Below are 27,904 nucleotides of genomic sequence, written 5' to 3' on the forward strand. Positions count from 1 at the left end.
TCAAAACAGAAGGTTAGATGCACATTTTCTTTTTTTACCGCTTCACTTTGTTAATATGCACCAAATGTAGTAAGTTTTAGTGTGTATTTATAAATTTGCCGGCCGAAAAGCGAATCCGACTGCTATAAATATGACGCGGTCGGTGCCGGCGCAGCGTGACTGTATTTGTTTTTTGCTCGCGAACCGAGAGAAAACGAAATAACGGGAGATAGACGGACAGATTTATCCACAAGTGGTCTAAGTTGCTAAGCTAAGGTGCCTTTATGTGCACGCTAGTTAGATCAGCCGCGACCTGCTGCGTCCGGCCGATCGTGCTGGAGCAGCCGGCGGACGGTACGCGAACAGCGACGGCACCGCATCGTTCTTCAAAGACGCATGTTTCGTGGAGAAACCCGCAACAGTCAGCAACCGCAGATCCCGTGTGTAGGTGTCTGACGTAAAGTGCTGGGAGCAGAGCTTCACGTTGGAGCTCGGAGTCAGCGGTCTTCCGAAGTCTATCCGGCGAACGGCACCGACCCACACCTTGTGCCTCTTCCGGTCTCTGGGGAACTGGTGGAACCGCAGCTCCGGGTTGCGCACCGGGTTTTTGGTGCAACCCAGGCCACTACAAATCCTGCTCGACATTGCCCAACGCGAGTACGGCGAATCTCTCCGGCTCCACGACGCGCGCGTGAGCGAGCGGCAGCGCTTCGCTCTCTTCCGCGCTGTTGCAGAAGCAATGCAGGAGTTAAAGGAACTGCCTGGAGGCTAATAAAAATAGGGAAACACAAAATAATGTGGTAAACACCTCGTGCCGTCAGCAGAATCGCAGAATGCGACGGGAAACGAAGCGCTCACGGCGTCCGTACGAGAGCGTAGGACTAGAACTACGTCATTGCCCAGTGTTGCTTCACTAGCTCACCCGGTGCCAGCGTTGCTCACCCGCTTTCGGGCCGCTAACCGAGCCGGGAGAACATTTCTAATATTGGTATTAATCGGTAACGCGGCGTCGGTTTGACGTGATATTTTGGGTATGACCGTATTTTGACCTCCTAAAGCGATATCAGTCATTTCGATAGGGTCGACTTTTTGAGTGGAGTTGCCCTTTAAGAAAAACGTCGTAAAAAAACAGTTGCGTGCCACACAAATATAGGTAGGCACCTAATTAATTTCATAACATTCCCATCTTACAGTAAAATACAAACATTGAGGACTTGCTTTTAAATCAAAATCGGAGTTTAAAAAACTATATATATATTTTTTTTTTAATTTGGAGTTGGGTGTTAGCTACAATTTTTATTTTTCGCTGAGAACTAAAGCTTGAATTGCACGTCGTGAAGTTCCAAAGCCTCGTTTCGCTGCGTTTTAATTAAATGACCAAAATCTACAGTTTAAGCAAAAACGGCCTCATTGAGATTCAGTCGCAATGACAACGATGCAACTTGAGCAGGCAAGACTCAGGAGAAAAATGTAATAAGAGAAAGAACCTTAATTCAGTGAAAATGTGCGGATATTTGATGTTACGGTACATGTTGTAAGGTTCGCCGAAATGTACTCAGCGGAATATAGACTTCCAAGAACACAATACGTATTATTGCTAGAGTCGCTCAACCTAAATACGAGCGCAGACAACACAGCATGCCAACGAAGACAATCAAGCAGAGGCAAAAGTGCAGCGTAACGACATTCGTCAACTTTTTGTGTGTGCGCTATCATCGTCTAAACCAATGGACCGCAATTAATGCACCGTGAACTTCCGCTTTTATTACGCGTTTCTGTACTTATGCGCGGTGTAGTCTTAAAGGGGCACTGACACCCCAAAGGTCGTATTTATTTTTATTGTCTAAAACGATGCAAGTTGCAGCCATAGACACGCAAAAAAAACCGCATCGCGAAAAAAAAATTTCCCGCGCGCACGCGCGCCTTTTTATTTTTGGCGTTTGATTTTCCCGCCTCTCGCCTCCTCGCTTCTTTTGATCGGTGACGTCAAAAATCAGGAACATTAGAAGCTTCGTAGGCGGCATCTTTATAACATTTAATGACGGCAATCCTAAAACATGTTTTTTAACGCAATTGCGAACGCACTACGGCCCTTCTTTTTGAAATACCAAAAATCGGGAGTTCGTTGTGGTGCCGTCTCCTGGATTTGTATCCTCCAACGGAAAACAGGCGACACCGCTCAAAACCGGTCCGCCGCAACGCCGGCGCTAGCCGGCGCTCGCTCCTTTCCTCCTCGCTTTGGGTCGCCATGGCAACAGCAGGGAGTGGTGACTGGAAAGGGGACTCTCAGGTCTCCGCAATTTTTGACGTCAAGGCACCGGCGCCGATCGCGCGGGAACTTCGAATTCGGCATTTGGAAATTGTTTTTTTACTTCACGAATACTGAATTCCCAAATTTCAAATTTTGAGGGTAATGTCCCGGCATCGTTTTCGACCGTTTCGGATAATAATAAAAAATAAGATTTTGATGTGTCAGTGCCCCTTTAAGAACGCTCGGACGTATAGTAAAACGGGGTCTAGAAAATTTGCATTTTGATGTAGTCCACAGTAAAGCAACTGAAAAAGCTTATCCCCTGCGGTTTGCCTATTTTTTTTTTATAAATAATAAAATGAAAGCTGATTTTGGCTGCTTTGCTCTACGCAAGATCGATATACCGCCAACATGGCGCGGCTCAGCCAACACGCGGCAGTGGAGAGGGGATCGCGCACCACTGGTTCCTCGAGTTCGCGTCCTAGTTCGGGGAATCGCAAACGTCGGGTGGCAAGCAGGGGTAGGGGGGACGTTGGCAGGAGTGGAAAATGGAAGCTCTCACGCGCTACACAAGCGACGTACGCAACAGGAAGGCGCCGAGGCTGGAGCTCCCACATGTTTCCACGAGATTGGATGTGAGGACGTGCTGCGAATCAATCTGCGTTGCTTTGCAACCGTTCGCCGAGTTCTCTCTCCTTCTTTTCCGAATATTATGCGTCGTTGCAACGCTTCACGTCTTTCAACACTTCGCGAGGGGCGATTGCAAAGCCCGTTGCTTGAATCTGTAAACTTCGTAAAAAAAAGGAACTATTCTTTTTTCCAGATCTTTGAAGAACATGCAAGAACCAATCATAGCAGTCTACACGGCACGTCCAATAAATCTTAAAAATAAAAAATAGTATATTTGTTGAATACAAAAATCTACGAGAGACAATGATCATGGAAAACATCACGACTCATGACCATCTTCCCTGCGCAAGGTGTTTTTCTACTCAATATATTTATTTTGCCTTGAAACACAAAATAATAAAACACGTAGGGACGGACACACACAGACAAGACAGTTCTTTCGATTAGCAACCGACGTTTATGATGCGTCCTCAATAGGTCAGCGCTTTTCTAACCCAACCCTCAAAAAAGAAAAACCGCGATGACAGTCTATCACAGTGGTTTCAAACTCATTGGAGCTTGGGGGCCAGATCGCCGACACTGGGAAGGCCGGAGCCAAAGTTAGGGGGGGGGGGGGGGGGGGGGGGGGGACAGAGAGAGGGGGGGGGGGGGTTCAAACGATTTTAAAAGAGAACACACCTCGTGCTGGATGTTTTTTGTAAACTCCGTTTTGCCAGTGCCATTTTTACGTTTGATTTGTTTATAAGACTTCTTTGGGCCCTGATGTGATGTGCTAACAATAATTAAAATGATACCGTCCCGCCAACGTGCTCGCATTTCTAATAGAACAAGAGAGCAAGTACACTGTCGTTCTGGTTGCTCAAGTGCCTCAAGAATTAACCAAGCTCAACATTTCTCTAAAAATAATCAGTTGTTTGACAGTTCTTGCTTTTCTGACGATTTCTATTACATCACCCATACTTGTCTTTTAAATGGGATATTTTTTTAAGCCGAGAATTCTGAGCTCGTAGCTTCATCTTCGGCAGTTTCTCCTACTGATCTAGACCTTCCGCATCCGAGATGTATCCTTCAACGAGGAGCTCGCTCTTGCAGCCAACTACCGCAATTGTTATCATTACAAAAAGCTGGGAAGCAAACGATAAAGCGAAACAAAGTGCAAATGAATATGAATACGCTAAAAAAGCGGAGCGACTTTTTGAGCAAAAATGAATCGGCGAGATGAGACCACGATGGCGCGTGCGCTCGAGACATGGGAACCGGGACTCTTAGCCGGTTCCTTGCGTGCCGCGACCCAGCCAGTCCTGGGCCGCTGCTGCCTGCGGGCCGCGTTTTTGAGACCCCTGGTCTATCAGAACGCTCGGACCAGACTGGTGTCTCGCTGAACAGCGTCCCCGTAGACCAGGACACAACGCAATATCCAGCGGTGTTTATTTTTTTTTATTAATATTTCTTTTGATTTTTAATTTGAGTATCTTGTTTCTATTTCTTTTTCATTTTCCCTTTTTACAACGCCGTTATCTTTTTTGTCATCCAGGGTTTTCTTCCTTTTTTTAAGAGTTGGGATAGAGAAGCGCTGACCCATTAAAGAGGCATCATAAACGTCGGTTGCTAATTGAAAGTACTGTCCTGTCTGTGTGTGTCCGTCACTATGTGTTTTATTCATTCGTTTTTCAAGTCATCTGTGCCAACCTGCTTTGTGTTCTTTTTCATCTTTATTTTTATTCGCTTTTTAAGTTTTGTAGTTCGCTGCACGCGTTTTGTACGCCAGATTGATTGGTCTTTTCGCCCGCGCTGCAAAGGAGTGAACCGGCAAGCATTTCTGTGTACCGAAAGAATGAAGAGAACAGAGTTCGTCACGCTGAGAAGCAAAGCATTTTTTATTGTCACATATTCTTGCATTGTACTTTCGCAAAAACTTCCACATATTAATCTAACGTCATGTAATGACTGGATATGAAATTTCGATTGTTGAATACACTTAATCCAGTACTGAAAAGAATGATTAACACGTTTTAGAAATATACAACTGATCCCGACAGTTATCTCGTATTCGACTAGACTCTGGTCGCTGACCACTTACACGGCCACGTACAATATCGGTTTTCCGCAGGGAAGATAATATTAGGGAGTTGTAGTAGATCGTTTTTCTCCTCCGCTACGTTATCCCCGAAGAAAACGCCGCACCTGCGCAGGCGCGCCCCCAGCCTTGTCTGCATAGTTCAAGGTCTTGTGGCGGATTACGGAGCGTTATCCGGACGCTTAGCGGGCTGCGGAAACGGTCTACTACAATTCCCTACTCTTAACGCTCCCCTCTCCTAAGCTGCGAGGGGAGCCAAGTTGGGGCAAGGTAAAACCTGGAGACGATACAGTAAAAGAGGAGCCGTTAAAAAGGGAATGCGCGAAGTGTACATGCAAGAAGGTCACAGTTGTTTCCTCGTGATTCATTCCTTGCCATTTATGTCGGCTAATTCAGCAAACGCAGTGAATCTGGAGAGATAATAGGGAGTTTTCGTAAACCGCGTCTACCCCTCCGCTAAGCACCCCGCAACGAAGCAGCCGCCACTGCGCCGGCGCGCCGGTGGCCTTGACTGTGGAGTTTCGGCTAGCGTAACTGGTTGCGGAGAGCGTTGCGGGACAGCGGAAACGATTTACGAAAACTCCCTAATAGAATGTTCGGGACTACCCATGCTCATCTCTGTTCAGCTGGCAGCTTACTCACTGCCAGCTGGCATGCTTACGTTCAGCTGGCAGTGAGTGTATGGGTGTCATTCTTTTTTCTGTCACGTATCGGATCATGCCCGACAATTTATAGAAAAGCGGCCTGCCTTTATCTAGAAAAACCACCAGGGCTGTCGCAAGAAGTAGACCTTGCGAGTGCCTGAACGCGTGTATATTGTAAAGGATGGAAAGTGCTGGACGAATTTAGAAGTCCGAATAAACGTTTAAGGAGGCGAGCTTGTCTACGCAAGATGGGCAAGGTGCATCCTGTGTCGGGGGGCGAAAAAGCTACTGTCCCGAACAGCGCGTAACCGCTGCATTTATACAAGCAGTACGTACACTAATGTCCTGAACAAGCACATATGATGACAGCTGAAAATTCGCTCCAATGGTTTGGAAAAACAATGACTGAGAGACAAAAAAGAACCGGCTGAGTGGGGTTCGAATCCCGTTATTTCGCGTGCCAGCCGCGTGTACTGCCAACTCCGCAATGCAGGCCACCCTATATCGTTTCGGCGCACGTGCCAATGTAGCGCATGCGTCACACTGGCACCTCTTCAAATTCCTTCTGCTGGATGTATAAAATATTTTGCTCAAATAGAGTTCGCACATACCTATTGAACATTTGTAAGGGGGCCCCTTGGGGACCAGTGGTTTCAAAATAATACCACCAAAATAACGTGGTTTAAGAGTGTAACGGTAGGAGGTATCAATCTGAAACCACCGCGCTTTGCAGATTGATAGCGCCCTAAAATTTGACAATCCGAGATAATAAAAACGTGTGCGTGTAAACACGCGTAATCGAATAACTAACCTGCATTTCTTGCACCTACCATAAACCTACTTTTCTGTAAAAAAAAATTATGACTGGCCCAGCTTTGACAGTTGTGTGTATGTGATGAAATGGAATCCAAGTATTTTTTACCACAAAAAGCCTATGACATCATAGTTAAAAACATACCCTCAGACGAGGGGTCTGGGAAATCAAGCAGTGATGACAAAGATATACAAAATCGAACCGCTAAAAAACTTATCACGGAACTTTATCTCCACTTGATCGACAAAAGTTCAACCTGTTTGAAATCTCTAAATATATTATGTTGTAATTAAAGTTATCGTATTAAGCTCTTAAATTATTTCATAACAAAGAATTAAATGTACTAACTCTAAAGTTTTGGCCTTTTGCAATAAGCTTTCAACCGGTGTGGTGTAGTGGTTTCGGAACTTTTATACCATATTTAAACATAGAAGCGCTCACCAATTGGCCGCAAAATTGTTTAAAGTTAATTTGGGAGATTTTTTTTTTAAATGGAAAATGTTTTAAGATGGAAGGCTATTATAACATTTAAACGTACTTCAAAGGGTTATGGGGCCCTCAAGGATTTCCAAAGTGTTCTGACGTACCCTTTAAAAATGTTTGAGGCGTTTGAGATTTTCGTCAAAGTTTTCTAGAGGGCCCGATGCAACATTTAAGAATTCCGAAAGGGTGTAAGAGACCCATCAAAGTTTTCTGAGGCTTGTGTGCTCTGTCTCAATCGTTTCTGTAAAACCACAGCACCCATCAAAGTCGTTTTAACGGGTCTGTGGGAGAGATCACGTGACAATTCAGATAAATGAGCCGAGGAAACCGCTTGGCCAATTTGTAGCGGGTGGCCACAACAAACGTTGAAAATTGAGACGTTCCCCCGCCCCTCATCGCTGTATCTGTGTTCTGTGTATGTGTATCACGTTCTCGACTAGAGGGAGAGAGAGATTGGCATTTTCTTACACCCAAGCATGCCCAGTCCTCGGTTCACGAGGAAGAGAAAGTGCGTGGGAAAAACGTGCCGGGAATGTTTTGCTGTTTGTTTGAAGATAACCTGTTTTTAGTCCGTTCAAGTACAGCATTACCCAGGAGCTGGTTGCCCTGTTTCTCTCCGTCAATGAGCATAAATTAAATGCGTTACAACTAGCGGACGCTCAGTCTCGGTTTCCCGTCCCATGTGCAGGGCTTATCTTCTAGTGCAGCTTGGTGTGCGGATCAAGAAGGTCTCTCAATGCCCTACTTCTTGAAACTCTGTCCGTGCAGCCATAATTTGAGTAGAAGTTGGTTCTTATCATATGTTTTAGTTACAACGTTCACGTAAAACTCAGTCTGTGAAATAAATTACCAATACCGTGTAAACTGCACTTTGGTTAATGGTTCACAGTCAGTTTGACGTCTAGAGGGTTGAGGGGCTGAAGGTGTCTGAAAGGCTGAAGGGTTGAAGTGGTTCGAAGGGCTGAAGGGGCTTGAACCGTTGAGGGAGTCCCATAACATATCAGGGCTGAAGTGTTATTTTCAATAAGGATGCATCAAATTTCGTAATATTTAGAAGCAAACTGTAACAGATCTCCATTGGTAACCCGTCTTATATTTTTAATAATTTCTATGATATAAATAGCCGTCTTGGAACTATCTTTTATCATTGCAAATTCGGTAACCAAACTCATAAGTGTACTTTCTAAGCCGTTTTACTTGCATAGGGCTTATCTTTTTATATTTTAATAATTTGTTTTTATTTTGAATAAGACAAGACTATCTTATATGCCCACGTACAGAGGGACAGCAAGCAAAACTAAATCGATAAAAGGTATGTAATAGTCGGAATAGGACGACGTATTCCTTCTACATATCGCCTTTTCGGGTAGGTGGATGATTTAGACTCTGCGCAGTAACCAGAAACATTAAAATGGACAATGTAAAACGCGAAAAATTACGCACAGCTTTGATGAAGCACTGTTAAAGACACAATCAATTTTGGTCGAACTTCAAAAAATATATGCACAATCTAAAAAAAAAAACAGCGTGCCGAAGGAGACGATAAAAAAGCTCTCGTTAATGTACTGGGACTAATTTAAAAGCGCGCACTCTAATACCATAAACAGTCTTATAAAACAACACCCATGACATAGTGAATGAACCCTACACATTCGGGATTAAAAGGTTGCCCTTGCAGGAGCAAACCAGCAAACCCACAACAGCGAAGCTGTCTTATCGGGGGGATCGGTGGCCGAGTACTGCTGGGGTGCAGTATTTTCTTATGACGTTCTGCAAAGAACCCTCTAAAAGGACCTCCCACTTACGCCCCAAGGAATTTGGTTTTTACCATTTGAAAAGGACGAAGGTGTGTCCCTAGACACGATCATGCTGTTGGGCCTTCACAGTTTCTGGCTGTGCCGCTTGGCAGTGCGTCAGGCAGATATACATGTGCCTCGTGGACATATATATTTCGTAGAGCACATGTGTTTTATGCATGAATTGTACATGGCCCAACAAACTCGACCTGAATGGTTGCCTCTTCTAGAGGAGCTGGCTAACCTTAAAAATCTTTAGCTTTTGGCAACAGCCAGGTGTGTTGGCGTCTTGAGCCCGGCTCTGAGCATGTGCTGTTGCCTTAACGTTCTCCTGAAACCAAGCAAAAAAAAAACGATCGGTGGCCGAGTGGGTAAGCGCACCTCATCTCTAAGCAGGAGTAAAGGCCCGTTCACACTCTCGCGACCAAGTACGACTGAGAGAGACGAGATCTCTTAAAACAAATTTAATGATTTTAGAATGAGGGAACACACTGGCATTATGGCGCCATCTATGCGGTGACCCTGGAACTGCATTTCACAAGGGCGAAGGTTTTGCGGGATTTTCGAGGTCAAATGTGCGTAATACCCATAGAAAGGCTCGTTTATAACATTGACAAAAGTTTTTCGAGCAAAGAAAGAAAGGATAATGCGCGAGAAATAAAGAAAATATGCCGGACCGCCGAGTTTACACTGCTTCCCAATAGATGGCGCCAGTGTGCTCTCTCGTTTAAGAAGTTTTAAGGAACCCAGGTTTAAGAGGTCGCAAGAGTGTAAACGGGCTTTTACAAAAGCTCGCGCTGCTAAACTCGGGAATACTGGGTTCTGTCCCCACCCCTGACTGTTACGATTTGGATGAGGATCGTGGCGTTGTCCTGTCGTGTATCACTGCTGCGTGGTGCACATTAAACACTGTGGTGCAGCAGTTGTACTATTCTGGCAAATTTTTCACGTACAGTTAAAACACCAGACGCCAATTAAGGCGAACTTGCGGATGTACGAACGTACATAACAAATTATATTTAAGCTATGCTTTTGAAAGTCACCCTCTCCTTTCTTTTACGGCACCACTGGTTCCCATTATCAGCATAAACTCGGCGAGCATTTTTTTTCTACTTATTTTGTTCAAAATATTATGGCAGATGTGAACAGTACCGTGTCCAAACAAATAGGTTCATATATTTGCAGTACCTTTGCGCCATTTTGCCATTGGAGTGATGTGTGTGTCGTAGATTGCTACTGCCCTTTGTGTTAAAATAACTTAAAATGAATTATCTTATTGACGTTCGAATTATCCCCTTCTGTGCAAATTCCGCAATATGCTCCGTCTGACTAAATTCTGCGTATGCTATGCATTCATTCACATCTGTGCAGACGTAATTTAAAGTTGTCTCGGCAGCAATACAAACTTGCCGGCATAAGTTCACCCAACGCTTGTGATCATAAAAAAAGGGGCCAATCTCCAATGAATACATCATATCTAAAGTTTTGCATAACTAGAAACAGTTTCGGCGCACACTTAATTAAAACCTGCGGCTAGCCCTACTGAAAAAAAACAACATTTGGCGCCTGTATGAACATAAACGGGTCCATACCGGTAACAGTTTAGCCATACCGGTCACCAGTTTGCCAAAGGGGTCGCCCGTATGGCTCAAAGGGGTCCCCCGTATGAGCCATAACGGTTACCTATTTGGGCAAACAGGTCACTTCTTTGGCAAACGGGTCACTCGTCGGGGCAAATGGGCGACTCGTTTGGGCAAAGTTGTCGCGTGTTTGCTCAAACCGGTGAACATGTTGCACAAGCGGGTGACCGCTGACCGTTCAAACTGTACCGGTTTATTCAAACGGCTCTCGGGAGCCCGTTTGATATTGAACGTACAGATCGGCGGCCTGGGCACGCCTAGCTGTTTGAGCCGTGGCAGCCAATGTTTTCGGAAGGCTGGGAGCGCCGGTTCATTGATTTCAGATCGTCCGCGTAATGCGAGAAATACTATTTATATTTTAAGTGCGCTGATGTGCGCTTATACTGCAACTAAAACTAACACTTATTTTTTTCTTTCTTTTTTAAGTAAACGCGACGTTGGTGAGCCGATATTTTTGACAGAACTTTAAAACTTTTTCCATCTTTTTTTCCTCAATTTTCTTATTCAGCTCGAATCTCTCTCGCAGAAGACGCGACCGCATGAAAGAATGTACTTCTACAGTCCGTTTCACTTCATTTCAAGACGTGGCGAAGGTAGCGCGAACATGTGCCTGCAAGAACATCGAGCATTGCGAGAGCTCGCCCGCTGTTGCAGCAGTCAAATTACGAGCTCGTGCTGGGTGCTTTTTTGGCTCGGGCGCAAGCCGAGCTCATGCCGACGCCGTTTTCCAGCGTGCGTGCTGATATGCGCGCGTTTCGCCTGCTTTCCAAGGCTGCAAACGCGACGTGCAGTGGCAACTCCAAGAGAGAAGAAAAGCACGTGCCGTGTACAGCGGTCCGTGCACCCTCTCCCCTAGCATTCACTGCATTGCCACAAAAAGCCAACCGCAATTTTTTTTATTTTATATATATACATATATATAATGCATGAGGAGAGGGTTGCGAGGGAGGGGGTGGGGTGTCCCGGTGTTTTGCTCCTTGACCTCGCCGTCGCCCCCTTCCTCCTCTCTGGTCGGCTCTGTCACGTGACCAGAGAGAGGGTAGGGCACGCTCCACGCTGATAAGCATATCCAGATCCGGCTGCGCGTGCGTTGACAGTCGCTTGTTTCTTTGTCTGCTTGTTTTCCGTTGCAACTTCGTTTGTCCTGCCTGCTTCGATCTGTCGCCTTTCCCTACGGTCATATAAGAATGTGTCTCGACAACGTATGGGATGTGCACCAAATGTTCGAAAAGTCCTACGTGTATATCGGCAACAAGCGATTTTTCAAAAAAGTTAGGAATTCTTGCGGTTTGGCTGGGTTCGGCAAATGACAGCTTGTGCGCCGCATCGTGTTCAGACTTCTACGAGCCTTCCTTCTTGTTCTTGTGTTCGTCCTGCCTTGACCGTGACGACCAATATCACGGATTACATCTTTCAAGTCCGCTATTATTATGGTAAGTGCACTGCAAAATACGTGTTGGCAACGATTGACCGCTCTTCTACGCGTACTCTTCCAGGTTATCCGTAGAATTATGCAGCGCCTATTCACGCGGCAGCCGGAAGAATAATTTGCCCGAAAGTCTACCTTTATAGTCTAGAATTACCTCGGTTCTTGTTTGCTTTGCAATCTTCTCAGTTGTATAAAAGCTTAAAGTGCCTCGCACATTTCACAGATCGCTTGCACGTTTGTACTTGTCGTCAGAAGGGGCAATAAATTTCGATGAGAATTTAAAACAACCCTTTGTGTCTGTTTTTCTGTCCATTTGCAAGCACCTACACGACCACATTTGTTCTACGTGTTTTCTCCATGTTATAAATACGTTTATGAGTTTCGGGACGTCTTAAATAAGTTTAAAATAACCAACCTCCCAGACGATACCCGTAACCCATTTAGGGCTAGCCATTCCGAATGGCACGTTCAAACGTGTGGTCACGTGCCAGGTCCAACGGGCACCCGTATCAAACGGGCACCCGTATCAAATGGGTACCGTTTCGAACAGGTACCGTTTCAAACGGGTACCCGTATCTCATAATCACGTTTGATTCGAACGGATCGACAGGTTTGATTCAAACCGGTCGACCAGTTTGAATTTCAAATGTTTTTTTTTTTTTTCAGTAGGGAGTGCATTTCCAGTTACTTACCTAGACACGAAAGAGGTGTTTTTTTTTTTTTTTTTAGACCGAGATTATTTGCGTTGTGACCGGGATGTTAACTAAGACAAAAAAAAACTTTAGCGTGAATCTATGAGAGAATAAAACACTTAGTATAAAGTATAATTATATAAAGGTTAGCTGTCTATGCAGAACAGTCGATTTAAATCGCCTGTGCGCCAACATCACGTCTTTTCCCGTCTAAACGTGCCAAAGTACCTGCTGAATTCGACGAAAGCAGCGCCACGAATAGAGCGTATATACCTCTGGGCCCCAGCAGTCCGGGCATGCCTTGGGGCCCATGCGGGCCAGTGGTGCCAGGCTCCCCGGGAAAGCCACGATCGCCTCGCTCTCCTCGGTCGCCCTTGTAGCCGGGGTTCCCTGTAACAGTCACACGAAACGAGGCGTTCAGTGGGATGTCGGTTAGTTGACTATTAAACGCGAGACGCGGAGAGTTATCCATGTCTCCTATTTTCGATGGGTACGTCCATAACGCACGTACGCACTAACATGTCCTAGATAAAAAAAAATTAAGCGTTTCCCTGCGTCACTAAAAAAGGCCACCGGAGACCAGAAATTGGACACGACCCCACAGTCTGTGTTAGGATAGGTCTCGTGCTCTCACTGAGGGGACACGCGATCTAGCCAAACTCTGATGCCGCAGTAGTGTCCAATCTATGGCCAATCTGTGACTCAGAAAAATTGAGTACTAAGGCTTTCTTATTTCGGAGGAGCTGGGTAAACACACCAGTCTAAGACGCGTTCCAGACACCACATTAAAAAAAACTTGAAGTGACTTGGCCATTTAAAGTATACCACGTTTAAAATAATAAACTCCGAGTGCGCCTTCCCGGCGAACACGGACACAGACAATCACAACGAATATTGTAAGGATCCCCGAGAATATTATTCCGTCTAAAAATAGCAATGTGGGCAGAGACACTGGCCAACTCAAACGTCTTGCTAACTGCCACTTGCGCACGTGGCGTTTCTTTAGTCTAAATCTGTTTTTAGCTTCGTCGTTCGCTGGGATCCTTCTAACCCTTATATTTTAGTAGTGCATTCTATGATTGTTTTGTATGTATGAGAAGAGCGAGTCTTACCAAAAACTTTTACTATTTTATTTCTATCTTAACCTCTATCTGCGAAAAAAGGTATTGCAAATGGTAAAGCATTTTGTACAGTGAAATGACTCGAGCGTCCTAGATACTCTCCACTATTGTGTCAGTCATTTTGCCGAAGACGATGTATTTTACTACGAGAGAAGTTTATTTCTATATGTATTTACGGTTTAGAAAACTTCACAGATAATCGAATTAAATGTAGGAGACAAAATATTTCGATCAGGACATAAATAATTCTCATTTTCCATATGATAAAGAGGTCGAGGTAAAAACCACCAAACAGGGGAACAGTACGTGCCCCGCAAGCTGAACTGACTCAACTGGTCGAATAAGCATAATATAAAAAAATTATCACCCAGGTAACCTTTATGAAACATGATCCTGTAAATATTCGAAAGTATTCACCTGGATGAGGTAAATGTTAGAAACGTCGCCATCTACGCTGGTCAACTAGTAGCCGAAGAATTCGACCTATATTTCTCCTCTGCGTTTTCAAATAAAGATATGTATACACTTGCTGCCGCCACCTCAGCACGATTAAATGAAGAGTTTATTTATTTTCACGAAGTGTTTAACACCTTACTAAATTTCAGTTTGATGTTTCGGAATGGACCTGATAAGATTCCGAAAGCCTTTCTTCCTTGATATGCCGAACCTATTTCCCACTTTTTGACAGTTGTCGTTTGCGCTTTCTTTGATTTATGTGTGCTTCAACTAGACTGGCACGACAGTTTATGACTTAGCAGCTACATTTGACAAATCTGAACAGGTAGATATGATTTTTATTTTATTTTAGTGAAGACTTCGACAAGGCCATACATATTAAACTTTATAAATTAGAGCGACTTTTTATACCAACGTAAATTGTCACTTGTATAGCCTTATACTTGTCTAGCCAAATTCAGTATGTTCAAGTCGACGGCCATTCTTCCGGTACCCTGGGTGCTACTCCTGGTGTTCCCCAGTATAGTGTCCTCAGTCCATTATTGCTTTTGGTTTATATAAACGATATTGTCGCTGTGGTGGGCTCTCATGTAAATATTCACCTATTTGCGAATGATTGTATTTTGTCAAGAAGATATGCACTTGGGCTAAACAAATATTACTACAAATATTAGTAGCAGGTGGGAAATACCGCTGATTTTCACGAAGCGCTTTGTTTACGTGTGAATAGAAGAACTAAACCCTTAAAGTTCACTTAAAATAACACCATAACAAATATTTATCAGTAAAAACATCTTGGGGTAAATTTAAAAAGAGTAATCTTCGCAGGTCACGGCATATTCAAAATTTCTTCTCCTCTGCATTCATGGAATTATGGTCTCAACAGGTCAAACTTAAACATGCTCCAACCTCCGTTATACTGCAAGCTGGTAACTTACTGGAAAGATTAAGAATTGAACATAATAATATAATTCGGGACCCCTACACAAAATAAACTCACGTCAAAACTTGGAATAGTTTAAAAATTCCGATTGGTTTATTAATGGAAAGCAAAAAAGACCAGACTCCCAAACCTTGTTGATGTCGAAAAAGAACATAATATCTCCGGAAGCACGTAGAATGATCGTGAGACTTAATCTTATATTTATTTTGTCATCACAAACTCTGTATTAACTCAAGCTAATATATACCCTAACTATCTTCCAGGGAAATTAGGAACTACCATGAGTCTTCCCTTCGGTCAATATTTGCTTGAACTAGCATGTTTTTAAGTTTTCATTTTTTCCAGGAATTATATCAAACGCATGCCTTGTTTTTATATTGTGATCTTTTGTTGTACCTCTTAAATGCACCTACAAGTGCAGATACATGTACAGAATTTTAAACATCAATGGTTTGATGTATCTTGGTACAATAGCTTTGGCCAGGGATTAAACAACTTCCGTATATTTACAGGCACATATGCATGACATCAAAGTTCGACAGAAGAAACAATTTGACGCTCGTAGTTGTTTAAAACATCACAAGGATTGCCTTCAGTTATTTCTTTTTTAACCAAGTGAGTTCGGTTTGCAATATTTGTTTTGGACATAGTCCGGTAATCTCAAGAAGGTACAAATGTGCCTAAGATATATCTTTATATTCCGAATTTCGATCGCCTGCGGTCGAACCGAGAGCAATCTACCAGAAAAAAAAAAACTCCATACATTACGCCCTCAAGGTTGTCGCAAACCACACTCGTAAATTTCAGCGATTTTAAAACTTAAAAAATCTCGTCAAAGCCGCACCCTGTCGTAAATGTTGAAGTGGTGGTTCGAATTGTCTCCGAAGGTTACTTGAAAAACAAAAACAATAGCTCTAACCAAAAACCAGTAGAAAGCCCTCCTGCCTTGGAAATTGCCATTTCTCTTTAGTTTTTTTTGTTTTTTTTTTTCTAGACAGTTGTTTTTGGCATTTGAGCAAGTTTGACTTATCGGATATTTTCGACAATTCCATCCTTATGTCCGAGAGTATACGATAACTTCATTGAATGTTCCTTGAATACCGTGTGATTAAGCGTAACTGATATTTCAGAAAGGAGTGTAAAGTTTTGGCTTTTGAAGTTCCGAGTTTCGGAAGGACCATTATAGCAGCTTTGAAATCCTTGCAAATGAGGCGACGATTTTGACATTGCGTATCAGTTACATGTTTGACAGAGGCAACAATTTTAGTAAATCTCTCTGTCAACTGAAGACGCTTTGTATGCCAAGCCAACTCACTTCACTGATTTTATTGCAAACACCGCAGTTGATTTTTCAGCTCTTTCAGGACCATGACCTTATAAGTGAAAAAAGGTTAGATTCATCACAGAGTTGTGTAGGCATAAAGAAATGCTTTATTAACGAAATGAGGTGTATTGGTTTTTGTTCTATGGTTGGGGCTCCTGTTAAAAACCGCGACATGGCAGCATCGACCCTTCAAGGGGTTAACTGATTCTCAGAAACCACGGTGTGTAATCAGGCACAATGACGCCTAGCGACAGATCTTTTGGCGGATATGAGAACATGCTCTAGTTGCCCAACTGTCCGCCAGTTCGTGACTGCCGTTTTGGTTGGACAAGTCGAGGGAATAATTTAACATATGTTCAAGCAACCTTTGAAATAAAAGCTCAATCGGTTTTGCTAGAAGCAGCATTGCAGGTGTCGCACGCTGACCAACAAGGCGGTACTGTATACGAGCAGCCATGTTATGAAGCAGATTTCATGCCGTGCAGATAATACATGTGTAAGGGATTGAATATGCAGTTCTTTAATGCACCAGGGCACATTGTTAAACTGATTTGAATATCTCTCTGAACTAGCTCAACAAAAAGTGAAACATCATGATGCTCACTTCCCTCAATACACCGTTATCTCAAATTCAGCGTAGTATGTAGATATCGCTAAATTTTGGGAAAAAAAGATATTATCAATTCTTTTCTTACCAACATCAATGGCTCTAGATTGCTGGTAATGGTCATAGATGGATCAGATTTAACCTCATCTGCAACATATTCTGGAGCACAATATGAAAATACACACACAATTGCTTTAACTTTCCTCGTGTAGAGCATTGATTCACTATGACACTCTGACTTGATGAGAAATGGTTTACAATACCAGCAGTTTCAAAAATTCAGGCCTATACATAAGCTCAATTCATAACATTTGTATTCCGCGAAACGGTTTCAGGGATACTTATGTTTGTAGGAAATGTGAATGTAATCTCAAGGATACCATGAACTGATTAATATACGCATACACTGCTAAATGCGTTTTCAACAAACCTGCATCCAGAATTAGTGATTTCGTAGTAATATTGCATTTACATTTCAGATACTGGTGGCGTCTATCGTCCTTTGCAACTCAAGAAAGTAGAGAGAGGGATTGGAAGGCCGAGGAGGAGGAAGCAGGCGGAACGCTACAGTAAGGAGGAGGTTTCCCCCTCTCCTCTCCGACGTTCCGTCTCCCCTACCTTCTTGAGTTACAACGGACTATAGTAACATATTTATTATCAGCTCTTTCATTGACAGAAACAATAGCCTATCATGAATTGTTAATCAATCACGTAGTGTTACGTGGTAATTTATAGTTACCCTCGATATACTCAAGGAAGCGTTGTATTTAATTTTTAATTTAAAGAACAGACATCTTTAACCAACATATGCAGCTCCAGAAGTCGCAGGCTTTTGATGTTGCACATGTTGAGTTAGTACAATGTTCCCTTGAAGGTAACTCTTTGTGAGATATGGAAATAATGCAACAAATTCTTAGGCCTAAAACTTCAATCGACACAAAACATAATTGGATAGGAAACTATTAAGTCTAAGTATTTTTTTTGTGTGTGTGTGGTCGTAGTTTTGGGTTTGGGCATCGCCAACCGTGTGCTTGGCCCAAAAAGGAGCAGGTGAAGCAGTATAAGAAACACCCAGGTTCCTACATCCAGCTAATTTGGACGAGATCACCAGAAACCACGAGAGGATGAGAACATGTAAGCTTTCGCGAAAAATAAACGAACAACGAAATGTACGAAAAGCAGTGCAAACCTAAACCACCCAGAGGCAGCCACCGAGATCGACCCAGCGGCCGCCTTCACAGAAGGCCTGGGGGTTATACCGCATTGTGCGGTTTCTGCGGTTCCATTAACGGCAGAGATTGCCATTACTCAAAGCCGAGCAAGCATCCTTCATCCCTTTCACATCGTACGCAAACCTTTTTTTTTCGTTTTCTTTCATTTACCTCCACGTGGGAAAGCACCGGTGCTGCAATCAAGAATCCGCGAGGGAACGCAAATCTTGTTCCCGACAACTCGTTCCGTCGGACCTAGATTAATGTTACACAAACCCTCCGAAACATAAACCCACCCCTAATACATTTTTTTATTCCTTCAAAATATATACTGCGTTGTTTTCTAGCCTATCTAACGCCATTTAACGGGTTCATTGGCAGCGCTTCACCATGCCTTCGATCGCGTCGCGCATGATGCCGGAAAGTGTTGTACGTGAAACTCGCCAATTGTAACATTTTTTTTTAAAATTTAGTGATGTTGTGGAGCCTAGATAGAATGCGTCGCCGGCTAGTGCTTTTACCGCCTCCAGATTTGTGCGTTCATTTTTTTTCCGACTGATGACGTCAAAGACGTATCCTGCCCCGGTCTAGATGGTATCAGAACAGCGAAGCTGAATACATCAGTAACTTGATCTGCTACACCTTCTGCAGTGAGCAATTCGATGGACCCTTCTGTATACAGAACTTTGGAAGCTGCGACGACAGTGACATTTACGCTCGTTCGTCTTCTTTTCACCGTACTTCTACGACCGACCACCAGGAACGCGACAACCTAGACCATAACACGTGGACGGTATAGGACTCTAAAGGCACCTGTTGAAGACGCCTTTCAGACACCGCCGCATATATTCCGCAGAGAAGGGCCTTATAGAATGCTTCTTGGTCTAGCGTTACCGGTGTAGTGTTACAGCCTCTAGGTGGCAAAAGATCTGAAGCGGCCTACAGCTATGGATGTCACGGATTTTTTGTCGAGTCTCAGATTTAACGTCGAACCTCGAGCTTGGACCGCTTCGGTGAACCTGTACTCTCCAACTTGTAGAGGTTGGAGAGAACTTTATTTTTCAATTTTGTTTTGACTCTTCACTTAGAATTCTGCTTTTAGTTCGCCGATGTCAATCATATATATATATATAACTTAGAAAGGGATTGCCTAAGATGTATATCTATATATACTGCTTTAGTAAATTAGTTCACGTAAATAAAGAAACAGGTCTCGTAATATTTCACATCCCCCACTGCCAGGCGGCGCGAGCCTCTTTTTAATTTCTTCGGATTGCCAGCAAGGTCGAACTTCAGCAGAACGTGTCTGCAATTCGGTGATGAAAGTTCGAAAAAGTCGAAACGACTCAAACATAAACCTCGGCTGCGTTCAAGGGCAGGTCATACTACTACTCCGGGCAATACGCTATACTCTTGTAACATCATATATTATGACATTCAGATGGTGATATGAGCCCACCCCAGGCTCACCTGGGATTCCGGGTGGACCCTTTTCTCCGGAAGGACAGTACCGCCTGGCCGAAAGGCAAAATTCTTGCAGCACCACCAGCTGGAAAAGATGAGAACAACATCCGGCAAATATAGTGATATGGCTCGTTAGCGCAGGTAACACGAAACAAAAATTAAAAATGCAAGAGCTGTTCGCTACCAAATTTCTTGTTTTTATACGTCGTACCATTATGCAGTTGGTCTTAGTTTTGCATCCTCAACCTTTATTCTTACGCGGCTTTCTTTGTTGCGGTGCATTTTTTAATCACTGATGGTAAGCTATTACGCAGATTATTGTCTACATTTGTAGTCAACGTTATTTTATGAATTACTAAACGACATGATATAATGGTTTTTGTTATGTATGTATGCTATATCATGCATTCAGTGTATTAATGATTATGTATCTTACGTTTAGAATTCCGTGTTTACGGTAGGTACCAATAAACTTGATTATTACCTGTCGAGGTGGTTCTATACAAATTGAGGAGAAAAAGGTAAGCCCCGAATCGAAACAGTCTTTGAATAATAAAAAAATAATCTTTGAGAGAAGAAAATTATAGTAACCAGCTTTACTTCATGATGACCCGGAACGCGGTGTCAAAGTGTCCGGGAGGCTTATTCTTGCTTCAGAACTACGCATCTTATCTTAAGAAGCGAAAGTGTGCAGGCGAGCTGGTTAGGAAACATAATAACCCAAACGATGAGAAACTGAGAGAGTAAAATAACGTACAAAACAACACAAAATTTCAGACGCACCTGGGTTTATTCGCAAGAAAACAGCAACATGTAGCCGTCCATACGGACAGGAAAGAGGGAAGAAAAAAAAAACATGCTGCCGTAAAGGTTTCACGCAACTCAGCCAGACAGATTTAACTTCAACCCAGACACCGCACCAATGGCAGACACCCGCCGCCATGCGACCCGACATGATAATTCGCGTCTAGGCTATGTGAACCGAGCGAAAGCTGAAAGCTGTCTTTCGCTCGGTTCAATAGCTTTGTTTTTGGTAGTGTCGAGGGTTGGGTAGTTCACGGGGGGTCGATAGAATTCTAACCACCCCCCGTGGACTACCCACCCCTCGACACCACAAAAAAAAAAAGAACCGAAACTCATTTCGAAAGACATTTTTTCACGTGCTTTGTTCAAAACTAGAGAGGCTGGCTACGCAGTTTCTGTGGTCCCATATTCTTAAGGTTCCTTTAAGATTATTTTACACGAATCACTTTTTTTTTTGCACAAGATTGAAGTTTCTTCACAGAACGGAAAACATGCTTTACATTCAGCATTATGTTGGCTAGATCTAAAAATAAATATACATTTTTCACACTTCTCTTGTTTTCTAAGAGTCGCTCATTCCCGCACCTACCCTTCCGGCCCCCGTAGCAGAGCCCGCCATCGAACGGAATTTCGTACACAACATCCTTGACACCACCAACAGGTGAATCCCTTATGCACCTTCACACAGCCTTGTTCTTGCTCAAACGCAAATAATATAAGAATACATAACCGATAATGCGGCTTAAAAACTACATTTGTTCGAACTTATGAGCCAAAGCTTTCGGAATGTGCGAAAGCCTCTGAAAGAATGGTATTAAAATAAAATTTATCTTCAGAATACACTCAGAGCCCTTCGGTCTCTCTACACTTTGTCTAGAAAAGGTATACCCAATTAAGTCCAATATATAACTACCTTACCTTCACCGATCCAAGTGTCTAACTAGCGGACTGTCAACAGAATATTTTTACAGCATTACTAATAGGGAACTTTACCACACCAACCTTCAGTTGTTCTTAATGGGTTATGCGTCTAACAAGACCGTCTTTGCTTCCTCTTTTCCATACAACCAACACAAACCTTTACCAGTTAACAAATGTAGATCTGAAAATTCCAACTTCCACAGGCCCGTGGAACTAGGCGCGATACTTAAAAAACAACTGGTTTCACTTTTGATTTCGAAACAAAATAATGCAATCCTCTTCAGTGTCACCCAAGATGACCGTACGCCAAATATTACTTTATATTTCTGTCAAAATGTTTCTTAAACGGTATGGCAAACCTCAGAACGCGCACGGTTTTCATTTTACTTCAACTTATTTTAACATTCTGCGAGCCCTGAGGCCAGAGCAGGTTTGTATTCTTGAAGTACAAACACACTTAAATATTAGAAATGCTAGCAAGAAAACCACACATATTTTCACTGTTAACAGGTATCTATAGATAGGCCCTTTTCATTCATCGATACATAAAACAAGACATTTCTAAAAGAGTCATTGTTGAAGCGTTGACGTACAATAAATTTGTGATGTCTCGTTCTTGTTGCGTTCTTGAAGCTTCTATATGCAACATAGTTTTGACTATCAATTAAGTAATCGCCGCGTAGCAATTTTAAAAATAATTTTAACAGAGTCACCATTATTATGGGGCTGATGGGCAGAAGGTTCGCATTGAAATGTGGGGAGACTGTCTGTGGATCGATAACGATTGAAAATAAACCGAAAAACTTTACTTCGTATGCGTTTTATTTGGTGCAAGGTTTCTTGTGTAAATGGTTCCAAGACTTGGCTTGCATATTCAATCGTTGACAATAGCGGTGGCTTCTATGCTGTTAATTTGAGCTCTGTACCGGCGAATTCTATGTTCCGTCTAAGAGTCCAGTATTTTCTTAGCGCCCTAATGGAGAAAATTTCAATGTGTCCCATTACAGTTTCTATTCGGTCGAAAGAACTTCTATGTATTTGTACTCCTGTGTACATTTTAAAGGAATCGCCGCAACACAGTAGGTGAAGTGTGCGGGTGATACTTGTTTTCGTTAAGTTCGTGTATATAGTTTTGTATGTATTTTATTTTTTTATTCTTCACACCAGCTTGTCTATTTTTGTAATGGTCATTCAATGTCTTCTGATTATTGGATTTTTTTATATCTTAATAAATAGCTGTATCATCGGCAAACTGTTTAATATTAACACCAGCTTCAAATCCTCGACCGACGTCACTAATGTATGTATGTAGGTTGAATAGAAACTGCCCAGGAACAGACCCCTGAAGCACTCCTGACATAACGGATACGTTGTTTGACATTGTACTATTCAACTGCACGAACCGCACTTTACCTACCACATAAACTTCAAGCCAGATCAAAATTTCATATTTGTTAAAAATATATTTGAGTTTATGAAGTATTTTTGTGCAGAGTGTCGAACCGAAATTTTGATCGGTTCGGTTCGGGTTCGGGTTCACGGCTTTCGGTTCGGTTCCGGTTCAGTTCCGGGGAGCAAAAATAACGGTTCGAACTGGCTTGAACCGCTAAATTTAGAATAAATTTTCCGCTTTGTTCTGGCAATAGGCACTATTTACGCCATGAAACGTTTAACTATATAGTATCTTCTATCGTCAATGCAAATCATTTTCGTTTTCAGGTACCAAAGGTTTTTGACGCAACAGTAAAACAAAATCTACATTATCGTGCATAACGTCGTGTTCATACGACCCAACATTCCTTTGTTTACAAGTCATATATATTTTGCCTGAATCAAAATGTTTAAACACATCAGGAAAAAGTTGAGCTTGTTGATACATACCTGTAAATAGATCAGGTTGAAATTTATAACTATACTGCTCTTTCCTGTCCTTTCTTTCCTCCTGTTTAAGTAAAGTTCGAAAGTTCAAGCTGATCTATTTACACAGTATAAAATGTTGACTGGCAACAGAAAGAATGAAACAAACTCGAGACAAGAAACGACGTCCCCCGTCCCGAGTTTGTTTTACTCTTTCTGTGACCAGTCAATGTTACCAACTTCAGTTAATATAAAATGTTGTCGCGAAGTGTACGTGGAAGGTCGCATAAAAATACCCGTGATTGGTACAACTTTGCGTCGCAGTATTAAAAGTTTAATTGTGATTGTGTCCTTGAACAAGTAAGGAATTAATTACAGCACGTAAAATCATGAAATGCGAAACTCGTGTCGATATATATTGTGAAATATTGTTTACGAAATACGTTTCGCAATGTATAAATAGGGACGACAGAACTAAGCTAAAAGTAATGAAAGTTTCAAAATGTCACGAAAGTTCCAGGACAATCCCTTTCAGACCATTTTTTTTATAGAAACACGAGCTGCAATTACAATGCTTGTTTTTCTAACCAAATATTGTTTACACTCAGCAACGCGATGTATGCGACTAAATCATGCAGAAAAGAATAATCGAAATTGTTCACTCTAATCTGTACGCACCTTCGCACTCAGATCGAATCCGCCCCGAAATAGCGCTTGCCGAAGCGAACATTTTCTCATACAGAATAAGCTGGCATAGCCTGGCTGTTGAAGTTTGTTCTTGACAAGATGCCGGTCAATTTAATTTGCAAATGAGCATCACCCTCACTAATTGATGATTCAAATGCGAAAGCGTTAAGGAGCTCAGGTCGCAGAAAAGCCGATATCGGAGGCGTGACTGGAAAATCCTGATTGGTCGATAGGGTCATGACGTCACAGCAACATGCCCTCGCGCAGGAATTTCAAACAACCCCCAATGCTCAAGTGAAACGTCACATGAGACTATTTCTTTTAGTCTCGCCTTCGCAAAACTTGTTAGCGTAATTCTGGGATCAAAACCACCCGCCTGACGACATTCCAGCGCGTGTCCAGGATTGGACACGAGAACTGCGGGAGCACTCGACTTCGCCACGTAACAATCAATGCCCCGGAGGAGACTCGGGTAGTGACTCGTGTCCAACCTCAGTGGTGATGAGAATATCCGGACTCTAACAAGGCCTGGAGCTCCAGCGCACGTTTTCGTCCTTTCCAAGCTCAGCGGGGGGGTATGATTAACGTTGGCGGCATAGGATAGGCACCAGGCCACGAGGTCGCTTCTGGCTCCGAGTTCAGGGGAAGAAAGATGCTCATATTTCTCTAATTTGTTTGACGACTGCCATCGCCTAGATAGAGGATCTAAGGCACGTTTGATCAGTCATTAACGTTAGGATATGATTCTGAGTAGTATTTAGTAAATGGATAAAAATCGTTTCCTGTTCCTTTAAACGAAATGCAGACGTGGTCGAAACTTGGGGAATAGTTTGAGAACGACGCTCGTGCGAGATTGAGAGCGACTGTTAACCTTCGGCTGTCCCTCTGAGGCCACTAGGACCTTTTTTTTTTTTTTTCTTCAAGTATCTCGCCCGTACTCAGATGTAGTTATATGTAACGTCATACTAATAAGTCGCATTTAGCCATTTTAGTACTTCTATTCTCGGGTGCATCTTCCCGAGGCTGTTCAGCAAAAACGAAAAAAAAAAACAAAAAAAACGTTTGGGTGCCTCAATGATGTAAAATTGGTCGTGCAACATTTTTTTGTACTTTCAGTAAATACTGTTATGAAGTAAACCCTGACGTTGATAGCATGCGAAAACAACTCTTAGTTTTCCTCTCCGCACAATAGCAGATGCAGAAAAAATAAAGGAAAGAGACAGCTGTCGGTCCCCTCCCCAGCTCGCAATTTGAAGAAGCGGCTACGTGATCTGACGCTAATTATATAGCGTCAGTGTTCATCATAGTCATGCGCTAAGGTTTGGAAAGCAAAAGCTTGGGCTGAGCTTCAGATATTGTTGGGTGATTTCAGATAAGATCGACCAAAGGGTGGCTGGTCGACATTTTTAAATCAACTGATGTTTTTATATGACATTGTCTAGTGTCTGGTATAAACGAATCCACACTTAGTTTTGACCAGAAAAAAAATTTGGAGACAAGAAAAATCGTAAGGCAGGGAGAGGTGGACAGTTGCAATAACACGCACTGATGGAGGGGGCAAGTTTGAAAGTGAATAATTAAAACAATAAAATTAGGAGAATTTTAAAACTTTTTACAAACTATGGGTACAACTTGCTAGTAATATAAAGTAATAATATTTATTAAAGATTTATTTAGTTTTCTAAAAATTGCCAAACATGCCTGCTCGAACGACAAATGGCAAACTTTGGAAATCTGTATCTCATGAAATAATTTAATCATTATTACATAACTTGCAGACATTATTTTACTAATATATGGCTATTATTGAAAAAATAAATAAGGTATCTGAGTGACACAATAGTTACAATATATTTAGGCAAACATGGGAAAAAATCACACAAAGAAAAATTCCAATGCGAATAAAAAAAAACACCACCTTCGATTTTTTTTTTAAATTTGGGTACCCTGTTATACTCTATTTCGGCATTCATTTCTATTAAAAACATGTTGCATCATTGCACTGTGAAAGAAGAAACAACTCCCCAAAGTAGGGTCCTTTTTCAAAGCCTACACTTAGCAGTGTCCTATATAAGAAGTGACTGAGTTCCAGTTTCATGAAACTTGCACAAATCTTTTATATACATTTATTCAGGTGAGGTCATTGATAAAAAGAGCGATCGGTCACACAGTAAAAGGGAGGAGAAACTATATACAGCATTTTACATAAGCGTACAAAGTGGTATCATATTAGAAACAAATGATTTGAGAAAAGATGATGCAGTGTGAAGTTGTACCTTCCGGTATATTTTACACCTTGAATAAAATAAATAACTTTCCTTCCACACACAAAAACAAAGATATAATAGTAAGATATTCAGGTTGGCTGTGTATTTACGATTACAAACAATTTCAGGTGACGGATGCCATAGTGCCTAACTAGAGCAGCTTCGATGCTCTCGGTGTATGAATGAATCGTGGCAAGCCGATATATTTTATCCTGCTCGAGGATAACATTTTGGGATTTTTTTATAGTGATCAGATAAAAATTATTAGTAACCACCAACAAAAACAGTACGTTAAATACTCCGTGAAGAAAAAGGTGATAAATAAGATGTTCCTGCATTCAAAATGAGCAGTCCTTGGGAAATCAAATTCGGCACTTTACGCTAAGATTTTCCTCGCTGTACCCATTTAATAAAGTTGCTTCCAAGCAGATCCGACTGTCCGCGCAAAATATACGTCACAGGTACCTTCTGTTGATGACTTGCTGAGCCGCCACGCGTGCCAAGACTGAATGCCAGGGAAGGCGCGCACCGTCAGCCACTCTTCTTTTTTTTTGTTCGCGATACCGAACAACCTCATTTTCGTCCAGATATACAAGATGCACGCCTTTCAGTTTCTTTGATAGAACGCTCACCATTGTCCTGGCCGTCTGAATTGCGCTTACTGAACGTTCTCTCAGGTTGTTCAGCGTGGCCTGGTGCTTCACGAGTCCGCCAACTCCGTCACATGCATTTTTCCCATGCACAGATGCAGAAAACAACCACTGGGCTTGTGGGCAATCGTCCTTTGCAAATTGGTGAGGCTGGTAGCGATTCTTGAAATGACTGGCGGCGCCGTCACTTCAGTACGTCACGTACGAGTATACCGCAACGTTGTCTTCAACCCACTCCTTCACTTTTTCTAGAGCCAAGCAAGCGTGAGCGGCGTCGTGACACAGGTCCTCACTGATGATGGCAAAGCTGTTTGTAGATTTTCTTGTCGTCACTACAAATGTAAATATCGAAACTTGTTTTTTTTTTCCAGTGACATGCTTGCACTTCGTCAGGAAGCACGATGGTCCAGTTTTCAGCAAAGTCAAAATGAAAGACAATGCTCCCGCGTTGCATGCACTGTTTTTCATCATAGATCGCTTTACCTTGCGTTTGCCGGATATGGTTGTGAAGTATCCAACTTCCAACCGTCACTTGGATGACTTTTAGGAAAGTCTCAGGTTCCAAAGTTTTTTTCACAAGGTCGCCGGACTCCCATGTTGCAAGCACAATCTCTTCATCCTCCGGGATATCAAGTTCCTGGAGTGTAAGAAACTGGCCTTTTGGGCAGTGATCACAGTCTCCTTGAAGGCATTGTTCTGTTGCTGGGTCGCACAGAAATGCCGAGTTCATTTCACCAGTGTTGAATGTTGAGCCTGTAACGTTCTCTAGAGCGGCAATACAAAGATAATAATTGGCGCAGCGCACACAAATTCACACTTCCTGGTGTGGAATACATTGGACCCATCTAGGGCGCAACGAATAAAATTTCGTTAGCCCAACGCCGGAATCGGGATGCTTGTCTTTGCATATACGGAAGGCCTCTCGTATTGAGCGTGTCATGAAGCGCTTTGGCACGAACGTTTTCTCTCCGTTGAGCATGACAGAGATGACGTCCTTCTGGTTGGGACTTTGGCGCGAACATTGTAGCTCGTCTTTCGTGAAGTACTCTAGGGCAGCAGACAGGTTCTCAGGGCTCACCTTGCACCTCGTGTAAGGATCCGGCTCATACCACACGCCATGCTTTTCCTTGAGTTTTCGGGATTTACTGATGAGGTAC

At 42.7% G+C, this 27,904-nt stretch overlaps 1 protein-coding gene across 2 annotated transcripts in view; it reads right to left on the minus strand.

Annotated features, from left to right (window-relative positions):
- The window catches only part of LOC120843915, a 248,074-nt gene that overhangs the window by 142,790 nt on the left and 77,380 nt on the right, over positions 1 to 27,904 (minus strand). For both annotated transcript variants that reach the window (XM_040215388.3, XM_040502768.2), the window contains exons 2-3: positions 19,568 to 19,646; positions 12,709 to 12,825 (exon numbers count right to left, since the gene is read on the minus strand). In XM_040215388.3, the coding sequence (XP_040071322.2) occupies positions 12,709 to 12,825; positions 19,568 to 19,646 (196 nt within the window). The remainder of the gene's footprint in view (positions 1 to 12,708; positions 12,826 to 19,567; positions 19,647 to 27,904) is intronic.

The sequence above is a fragment of the Ixodes scapularis genome, unplaced genomic scaffold (assembly GCF_016920785.2).
Source record: "Ixodes scapularis isolate PalLabHiFi unplaced genomic scaffold, ASM1692078v2 PGA_scaffold1__304_contigs__length_218370807, whole genome shotgun sequence".
Lineage (NCBI taxonomy): Eukaryota > Metazoa > Arthropoda > Arachnida > Ixodida > Ixodidae > Ixodes > Ixodes scapularis.